Below are 10242 nucleotides of genomic sequence, written 5' to 3'. Positions count from 1 at the left end.
CTGCAGACTGAGGAGTCCCAGGTTCGATTCTGGTCAAGGGCATGTCCCTTGGTTGCGGGCACATATATTTTATTGAATTTTTTACAGAGAGGAAGGGAGAGGGATAGAGAGAAACATCGATGAGAGAGAATCACTGGTCAGCTGCCTCTTGCACACCCCCTCCTGGGGATGTGCCCGCAACCAAGGGACATGCCCTTGACCGGAATTGAACCCTGGACCCTTCAGTCTGCAGGTGGACGCTCTATCCACTGAGCCAAACTGGTTTCGGCAATTATATATATATATATATATATATATATATATATATATATATATATATAAATATATATATGAAGATTTAAAATGGCTTTGGAGTAAATTAAACAATAAATGAGACTGAGCTCCAACTTATGGATGAGTTGGGCATGCAACTCATGAATGAGGGTGAGCAAGTTACTATCTGGGAACCCATCCTATCTAATAAAGAGGGAATATGCTAATTGACCATCACTCCATCACAAAAGATGGCTGCACCCACAGCTGAGGCCAAGTTCCCTTAGACTAGGGGTGTCGAACTCAATCAGAGAAGGGGCCAAAATCTAAAATCCAGCCTAAATCGCGGGCCGAATGGTTTACTGAACAGTCATAAACTGTCATAGTGATGGAAACGCAGCGGAGTGCAGTGATGACAGCGCGGTGCGGGCCACATTGCAAGGCCTGGCGGGACGGATTTGGCCCTCGGGCCTTGTGTTTGACACATGTGCCTTAGACAATGGTTCTCAACCAAAAATGCCACAACCCTTTAATACAGTTCCTTATGTTGTGGTGACCCCCAACCATAAAATTATTTTTGTTGCTACTTCCTAACTGGAATTTTGCTACTGTTATGAATTGTAATGTAAATATCTGTGTTTTCTGATGGTCTTGGGCTCTATCCATAGGTTGAGAACCGCTAGCAGGGTTGCCGTGACCCCCACCCCTCCTACCAATAACACCCACCCCCCACCAGCCCAGGGGACCCGAGGCCATGCCCCACACCCTGCAGAGCTTGATCGGGGACTTCAAGGTGCGCTTCCTGTACTGGTGCTGGGCTGGGGGACCTCAGGGTGCCCCCCCCATACCAGTGCTGGGCTGGGGGACCTCAGGCCATGCCCCCCACAAGGTGGGGCTTGACAGAGGACTTCAGGCTGCACCCACCCTGACACCATGCTAGGGGACCTCAGGCTGCACCCACACACACACCAGGATCGGGCCAGGAGACCTGAGGCTGTGCCCCCCTGCCTGGCAGGGCTTGACAGGACCTCAGGCCACGCTCCTCACCCAGTGGGGCTTGACAGAGGACGTGAGGCTGTGCCCCCTGCCAGTGGGGCTTGATGGGACCCTGATGTTGCCCCCTGCCCAGTGGGGCTTGACAAGGGTGGGACTGGCCGGGTCTGGATCTAGCCCAATGGGGGTTAGGGGGTTGCCGGGTCTGGGTCTCTCACGCATGTGGGTGGGCGGGGACTTGACTCTGGGTCCCCCTTTTAATGTGCATGAATTTCGTGCACCAGGCCACTAGTTATAACAACAGTGATACTATCTACGTTGGAAGACCGTTGTGAGGATTAAATGAGATGCTTGTGTTCTGCAGTGTTTGGCCTACATAGCTAAACTGTTCTCCATATAGTTGTTAAAAAGACTACCAAAAGCCGCTTTGGAATTTTAAGCAAAGGAGGGTTTCAAATTAGATGTTTTAAAAAATATCACTGGTGGCTGCATGGAGAATGCACTGTAAGGGGAAAAGCAGAACTAGGGGCACAGTTAGCACACTAGATATGGATCCATCAGAGCGATAAGAAAGGTCAACTGAATGGTAACTAAAGCTACTGTGGTGATCATTTTGCAGTGCACACAAATTCCAAATTATTATGTTGTATGCCTGAAGCCAAATTATTTATTTATTTTAACTCTTGGTTATTTTTAAAATATATTTTATTGATTTTTTACAGAGAGGAAGGGAGAGGGATAGTTAGAAATATCAATGAGAAAGAAACATCAATGAGCTGCCTCCTGCACACTCCCTACTGGGTATGTGCCCGCAACCAAGGTATATGGCCCTTGACCGGAATCGAACCTGGGACCCTTGAGTCCGCAGGCCAGCCCTCTATCCACTAAGCCAAACCATCAGGGCGCAAATTATTTTTGAAAGGATAATTTGACAGCACTTGTCAACCAGATAGAGAAGGAAAGGATGGCTTCCACGCTGTTGGCTTGTGTGTCTGGATGGACAGAGCTTTGGTTCTCATTCACCAAGAGGGAGGTGCAGATATAAGGGTGGGTATTTTGTTTGTGGAAATAGTGTTTTTGATAAGATTCTTTTTTTAAAACAAACAAAAAGAGGTAGATTAACATTTTTTTTAAAATACATGTAGTAAAAGTATTAGAAAGTAAAGTTCAAAGAAATACAGATGAAAAGGGTAGGGATGACATGAGACAGCAGTAGGTATTCATTGTTACTATAGAGTTTATTCAAACCAGACTATGATAATACGGAGAAGAGACTGAGGTGGCAGCTGCCCAGAATCTTATGGATTACAGATGCAAACTGGCTGGAAAGGAGTCCGTGGACCACACTTCAGTAACAGACAGACAAGTCAGTTGCATAAATATAGAGAACATAAGACACAGACATTTCACAGCTTTTTGCTTTGCTTTTCCATTTTAAACATATGTATGTTACAACTTTACATTTTAACTTACTCCTCCACATATTCTGTAACACTGGCTAAGGATGCAATGGTCTCAACCCGATATAAGCAGACTTTGGTCTGCGATACGGAACGTTTCAGTGAGATACCAAACAAACCCTTAACACAGAACACACAAAAAGACCCTAAGAACATCAGATTAATACAATGTGTTTTTTTTTTAATGTTATATAAGCACGAAAAGGGGGAAATGAAAACACAAGACATTAGGGGTGCCTTAAATGTATAGTATCTTGCTTGAGGTCTTACAAGTTTCATTCCCTTCCTTCAAGGGGAAAAAAATTTTTTTTTAACTAAAGGAAAAAAGAAAAAGCATCAGAAAGCCCTACAATGAGGAAAGACACTCTCTTGACAGTGCTTAGATGCTTTTATGTAATAATTACAGCAGGTAGCAGAGCAACTGTCACAATATTGGCTTTGTTTTTATTTCTATGCTTAAAAAAATATTAAGCTTCTTTGTGTGGACTGAACGGTGATAGCCTGTGGGTGTTGGTCTCCACCCTGTACACCAGGGGTTTACATCGCAGGCCATCCTATAGCAAGCCCCAGTGCCAGCTGTCTGCACACTATTTCCCAAGGGAGGAGTCGTCTTCACTTCACTCATCAGGACTCCTGGCTCAGTTACATGGTCATGTGTTCCGGAAGAACATATGAAATATCATCCCACGGGTGACGATAGAGCCCCTGCTTCAGCCTCTTCTGATCGAGATAGTGTCCTAAAATGGAGCAAGTGCAGTTTTTTGAGTTGGTGAATTTATTAAAGTTTGGTGAAGGAGAAAGGATAAGGAAGGGAAATGCATCTAATACAAAAAGGCAGATACAAAGAAGTGGGGAAGTAAATCGAGACCCATTCTCCATAGGTACATGTCAGGCTTGGTTTGCAATCAAAGTACCTTCCAAGACAAGGGAACAAAGGTAAAGATAAGGGGGAAATGAAGGTAAGAAAGGAAGGATTAGAAACAATTAAGTCAATGTAACATCTCTTTTGTGGAAACTCACCACATGGGTTAAGCGGTGTAGCTGGGCCATAGGGGGGAAAAAACAGTCCCACCTAAAACACTCTTAAAACAGGAACAACTCACTCACCAATGAAGCCCATGCTCCTTCCCAGAACAAAGATGCCATTGAGGGCTCCAATGTCAATATATTCATCAGCTTCTTCCCTGCAACACACAGTCAACATGTAGTTTTTTTGTTTTGTTTTTAATCCTCACGTGAAGATATGTTTCCACCCATTTTAGAGAGAGAGGAAAGGAAAGAGGCAGAGAGACAGAAACATTGAAGTGAGACCGAAGCATCAACTGGTTGCTTGCTGTATTCACCGAGACCAGGTTTGGGACCTGCAACCTTTCCATGTATAGGACAACATTCCAACCCACTGAGCCACATCGGCCAGCGCTCAACATGTGGCTTTAAAATGGCTCACATGACGGCCCTCCTCCCCATGGACAGTACAACTTGTGCTCAGGAGAAGCTAGTTCTCTCTGATTTCAAAGTGGAAAAGAGGGGTGCTCTGGGTGGTGGGAGTGGAGGCAGTTTTTGTTCTTTTTTATACACTGCATATTTTCTACATTCTCTATAATGAGCGTGCATTATTTTCAGAATTGGGAGGGAACAACAACAACAATCAATAAACACCATGAAGAGGAAAGGGCTTCGAAGCTCACCGGGTGAAGGACCCACAGTTTCTCAGCATGTCCACAAACGCAACCCCGATGAAGCCATCCACATTCAGGATGAGGTTTGGTTTCTGGGAAGGCAAAATATTCAAAGCATTTGTCATTATTTTTCATATTCCCCTTGTAATTGTTCACTACTACTACTACTACATTAGGTATTCTGATCACCTTTTAAAAAAACTACCGGTACTACCAAAACATCCCTGTTGGTTAGAAGAGACTGTCTTACTGAGTTCACTCCCCATTGTCTAGCAAAGGATCTGACACCTAGTGAGCACTTAGTACATGTGTGTTGAACTTAGTGATGCAACAGAAATAAAATTTTCCAGAAAACCAGGTTTAATTTTAGCTCCACAATCAAAAGATAACTTGGCTGCCTCATTTCTGCCAAGAGATTCTGCCAAGTAATTCAAGAACGAGGGACATTTTCTCTTTTACCTTCGAGGTGGTAATCTTTTCCACTTGCAGTGCATAGTCGAGCAGGGGGGTGGCAGGGAAGTGCTGTTTGACGTAATCTTTCAGGATCTGCACTCGCATGTCTGGGTTGTTTATCTAGAAAGAGATTTAAAGGTACAGAGGAACTCACTCAAATATTGCTACTAAGGAGTATGTTTGTGCTCATGTCACAAGTAGACGCACTCATTTCATATCCAGGGAGCACAGATTAGGACACTGGGGCTTAAAGTCCTCTCGTATTTTCATGTGGGCCTTAAAACAACCTTTTAGATTCTCTCTTTTAAGCTATAAATAAGGAACTGAGACTTGAAGATGTTGAGTTAGCCGTGCATCCTACCATGTAAAGCACCAGGCGGGCTTACCACTCTCTAACCAGAAGTCTTAGCCATGCTGCCCACCAGCTCAGCTGCCTGGTTAAGCTGTAACAAAGTTCCACACTAAGCAAGTACCCCTGAAATTTTAGAAAAAATTCTGGACCTGCAATGAATAGAGGTGAACCACCTGCTAAGAACCCACACTGAGCACTAATCTGTTAGTGGGAGTGAGAGGGAGGAGGCACACACCAAATCCCAAAAACCACTGTGACGCCCCTCAGCAGCGACGTGCTGCTGAGCCAGTGCAGACTCCAGGAAGACTGAGTGTGGCAGTGCAGGTCTAATGTTAGCTCAGAAATAGGTCTTGCACCATAAATAGCAGAGATACTATCTGCCTGTGAGCCGGGGGGCGCTGAGCAAAGTTCTGCAAAACCTGGGTGGAATGTCCCTCAGAACTAACCACATCCCCTGATTCCAGTGCAGTCATTGCTGATCAAGCAACTTCCGTAGGCTACGTCCAGGCCAAGCGTGTGGATGCCTGGAAGGGGGTGTTCTGGATCACATGCATGACCCTCTTGTTTTCTTCTTTTTACTTCTCTGTATTTTCTAAGTCCTCTATACTAAGCAAGCGTTGCTTTTAAAGTTGGGAGGAAACAAAAATCAGTAAGAAGAAAAGGGCCGCCGAGCTCACAGAGTAAAGGACCCCAGTTTGGATGAGAGTGTTAAGGCCCGCCTAGACCAGCGGAGTGACTGACTAAACGAGGTTTCTAGAGCTACAGAGCCACGGACCCCAAAGCAAAGGGTCCTGTAAGGATCTATCTCTGCAAGAACCTGAACAGCAGTCACTACCTCTTCTCTTTCCCTGCGATTTCTTTTTATTATTATTTTTTCAATCCTCACCTAAGGACATGCTTATTGATTTTAGAGAGGGGGAGAGAGACATCTATTGGTTGTCTTCCTGGAGATTGAACCCACAAGCTAGAGATGTGCCCTGACCAGCAATCGATCCAGCAACCTTTTGGCATATGGGATGACACCCCAACCAACTGAGCCACACTGGCCAAGGCTCCCTTTGATTTCTACATACAGCTCACTACCAGGACACACAGAAGACTACCTGCCTGGGGGGAGACTCTATTAACTATTTAATAGAGTCCCGCCCTAGCCGGTTTGGCTGAGTGGATAGAGCGTTGGCCTGTGGACTGAGGGTCCTGGGTTTGATTCTGGTCAAGGGCTAGATTCCCAGTGTGAGGTATACAGGAGACAATCGATCAATGATTCTCTCTCATCATTGATGTATTGATTCCTCTTTCCCTCTTGCTTCCTCTCTGAAGTCAACAAAAAGTATATTTTAAAAATAAATAAATAAATAAATAAATAAATAAATAAATAAATAAAATATTAATTCCTGGCCTCTACCAATCAGGCTTGCCTTGAAATTCTTGCTTTTCCTGCACTAGTGAGTCAGACTTAACCATGTCTGACTTTTATTGGCCAATGAAATTCTAGTGCAAGTGAGATGTACCAAGCAGAAGCTTTAAGAACTTCTGCCATGACTTTTCCCAGATAGGGGCTGCTTCTTCAGTGTAGATGACAGAGAACAGAGCAGCAGGCACCCTGCAGTGGGGGTCGGGTGAATCCTACAGGGGGTGTAGAGTGAATAAGAAACCCTTGCTGTTGGAAGCCACCGAGATTCTTGGAGTTGTGTTACTGCAGCACGCAGCTAGCCTCAGGTGATGGTATGTTCCCTTAACACCTAAACTGTCCTTTCTCTTATAAGGTTCATAGGATGTGTTTCCAGCTCATCATATTTTAAGACCACAACTAAGCACGATAAAATTTGTTTAAAGGTAACCTGTCTTACAACGTTCTCATCTGTCAACACGTCCAAAGTTTTGCATGTTGGAGTCAAGAGCCTGGGTGTTCTCAACTGAACTGATGCTCTCTCGTCCCCATGCATCCAGTCCCTCAAGGAGAACAACATACCGACTTCACTCGGTGGCCGATGCCCATGATCAGCTTTCCTTCCTTCTTCATCTTGTTCACGAACTCCATGGGGATAATGCCACTGTCAAAGGCTTTGCTGAACATCTTGGCTGCTGCATCCAGGGCACCCCCAAACCGGTCACCCTGTGGGAGAAGCAATCCCATGTTGCCCTGAGCTGTGATTCTCCTTCCACTTCGCAGACAATCTGGCCTGCCCTGAACAGCCCCTGCACAGGCTTTTACCTTCCAGGGCTTCTGGTAGGACCTGCTATAGCCAAGCAGCACGGTCCCAAAGCCCTGTGTCCCTGCTGGCACCTCCCAGAAAGACGATACTCACAATGGTGAGCAGCCCCGAGGTGAGGCTGGAGACCAGGTCCTTCCCAGCGCGAGCACAGATGATGGTGTTATGAGCCCCAGACACGGCCGGGCCATGGTCAGCTGTCACCATCAGGCACATCTCAATGAACTGGCAGGAGTACTTGGGCAACCTAGAGGCGGGTGAGTAGAGGGACAGGGAAAGGAGAACAGAAACAAGGTGAGCTGCTGAAAAGGAGATACACTGACAAGGCCATGCTCCCACTTTCTCCCACCTCCCTGAACAAGTCACTCAAACTCAAGAAGGGCAGCAACTTGCCAATCTAGGTCTGATACTATCATACCAACGCCAGCCCAAAATCTCCAGAATGAGAGGCTCCGGACTTTGCTGAGAACAAATACTGGTTTTAAGTAGTTAGCAATCAGGGTTTGAAATCTCTTCTTTAGTCAGTTTTCAGCATGAGTTGCTATGACAGGTTTGACCTGTATTTGTGGCTATCCTCTGTGGAGAAGAGGTGAGGTCCCTGTCCCTTTCACAGTGTAGGAGGCCCTAGACCTCCAGTGTTCATCCTAACAACTATGATTAAGAATGCAGCCTGCAGACGTGGGGACACGAGAGCAGAGTGAAACCTGCCCTGGTAGCTCAGGTGTGACAGCTCATGAGTATTTCCCAGGAAGCCCAAAGCAGGACCAAGACCCACCTTTGCAGGTAAGGGCATGACACAATCCAAGACTTCCACCTGGCCTTCTGCCCGGCCCACACCAAGCCACAGGGCTCTGTGAATCATGGACTCACTGGCCCCCTGGCCCAGCTGTCAGTCCCAGGGGAGGGCTAAGTTTGGGAGTTGCAGAGAAAACCACTTTTTTCTCACATTCAGGCTAATGATACAAGGTGCTTCACACGTGTTCTGCAACTCTACCAGCCGTGCACTCTTTTAAGTACCAGATCTGTCCCGGTCTCCCCTGCTAATCTTCATCTCTCTCTCAAGAGGCCTGCGTTACTCGGTCCCGTGTCTATGTAAGTTCCCAAGGGAAAGAGGCTGATCCAAGATTCCTGATTAAGTTCATGGTGTAGGCTGGCCTTTCTGTTCTTGGAAGATATAGGAGTCTGTATTTTTGTCATTTAGCCTTATCGCTGATTTGTGGCCATAAAGATTGCCTGACTGGCCTTGGACTACTCCTCAAGGCTGCCACCCCTACTCCCGTCAGGGGGAAATCATTAACTCCGGTTTGCAGGGCCCTCCCAACTTCTGCCTTCCATGCCTCACCTTCTCTGGAACCAGAGCAGGCCAAGGACCCCGCCGATGCCCATGTCCTCCTTGAAGACCTCAGTGATGGGCATGCCTGCGTAGATGAGCTCCTGTCCCCGTTCATCACAGATACTGGTCATGAAGGAGGCAGGTTTGCGGATCAAGCCCAGCTCCTGAGCAGAGACGGGGCAGAAGCAAGCAGCACTATGGTAACCACAGAAATATTTCCTGGACTGCCCCACCAGCTCCACCCTCAGAACCAGTGTCCCGGGAATATCTTAAAATTCTGGTGGCTGTGTATTCAAGAACAGCTTCCACAGGTCAGGTTTGGGCCTGGGCTAGGGCTCCACTTACACATCTCCACCCGGCCTGACAGACAAGCTCCTCCTAAGAAATGCAAAAGCTCTTTTACTGAACCATTTGAATTATGAACCAGGACAGGATTCAATTCCCAGTCAGGGCACATGCCCAGGTTGCAGACTTCATCCCCAGTGGGGGATGATGTTTCTCTCTCTCTCTCACTTCCTCTCTGAAACCAGTAATATATGTATGTAAAAAGAAAACAGGAGTGCTACCCCACAGCATCTGCTTAGCCTCAGCTCTATATGTTCTTTACTGAGCATTTGTGGGGCCAGGCATTGCCCTAAGCCGTTGACATCCATGGGCTCACTCTAACCTCACAAAGGAAAAGCATTCTTAACAAAGGAAATGAATCTTAGAGTGGCTCAATAACAGTCGCCTGGCTAAGAAATGAAAGAATGGCCTGGCTAGTGTGGCTCAGTGGTTGAGCTATGACCCAGGAACCAAGAGGTCACTGGTTTGATTCCCGGTCAGGGCACATGCTGCTCAATCCCCAGTTGGGGGCATATAGGAGGCAGCTGATCAATGATGTTTTTCTATCATTGATATTTCTGTCTTTCTGTCCCTCCTTCTTCATCTCCCTCTAAAAATCAATAACATATTTCTTAAAAAGTTACAATCTTAAAAAAAAAAAAGAAAGAAAGAAAGAAAGAAAGAAAGAAAGAAAGAAAGAAAGAAAGAAAGAAAGAAAGAAAGAAAAGGATGCCTTTTACCCAGGGGCGGGACCGAGTTCCTGAATTTCCCAGATCCCAGGGGTACCATCAGCCAACGTTGTCCACGCCCATTTCTTCATTATCGCCCATGAATTTTAATTTAAAAAAAATGTTTATAACTTATATTCTAATTACATGAGTATCTTCTTTTTAAAAATTTAAAACAGAACAGATCAAGTTATATCGCCTTTGACCTCTACCCCATCCCAGCTTTCTGCCTTAGTGCCTGTCAGTTTAGTGGACATCTTTCTGGGCCTTTCTTTCTCCACTTTTATTTACATGCTCGCATAAACACGTGGAGACCTGCAACAGCATTTTATGTGCACAGTTTTTATAATCACATTAGATATACTGTCCTGTAATGTGTTTGCTCAACGAACTTGAGCTCTCTACATGTCAGCACACATACATACAGTTCACTCCCTTACCTGCAGTTTAGTAGC

The 10242-nt window shown here is 45.9% G+C and overlaps 1 protein-coding gene across 7 annotated transcripts in view; it reads right to left on the bottom strand.

Moving 5' to 3' along the window:
* Positions 1-2459: 2459 nt before the first annotated feature.
* ACLY (ATP citrate lyase) overlaps positions 2460-10242 on the bottom strand; it is a 40033-nt gene continuing 32250 nt past the window's right edge. For 5 of the 7 annotated variants that reach the window (XM_036451495.2, XM_045586264.1, XM_036451496.2 and 2 more), the window contains 7 exons: positions 8745-8899; positions 7499-7649; positions 7162-7305; positions 4844-4957; positions 4394-4476; positions 3813-3889; positions 2460-3442 (listed from right to left, as the gene is read on the bottom strand). In XM_036451495.2, coding sequence (XP_036307388.1) covers positions 3348-3442; positions 3813-3889; positions 4394-4476; positions 4844-4957; positions 7162-7305; positions 7499-7649; positions 8745-8899 — 819 coding nt within the window. In that variant the 3' untranslated portion in view covers positions 2460-3347. Of the gene's footprint in view, positions 3443-3812; positions 3890-4393; positions 4477-4843; positions 4958-7050; positions 7306-7498; positions 7650-8744; positions 8900-10242 lie in introns of those variants that run through there. The other 2 variants (XM_036451498.1, XR_004990327.1) reach the window with 2 other exon arrangements.

The sequence above is a fragment of the Pipistrellus kuhlii genome, unplaced genomic scaffold (genome assembly GCF_014108245.1).
Source record: "Pipistrellus kuhlii isolate mPipKuh1 unplaced genomic scaffold, mPipKuh1.p scaffold_m20_p_22, whole genome shotgun sequence".
Lineage (NCBI taxonomy): Eukaryota > Metazoa > Chordata > Mammalia > Chiroptera > Vespertilionidae > Pipistrellus > Pipistrellus kuhlii.
Note: the sequence above shows the minus strand (reverse complement) of the source record. Positions and strands in the feature narration are given on the sequence as shown.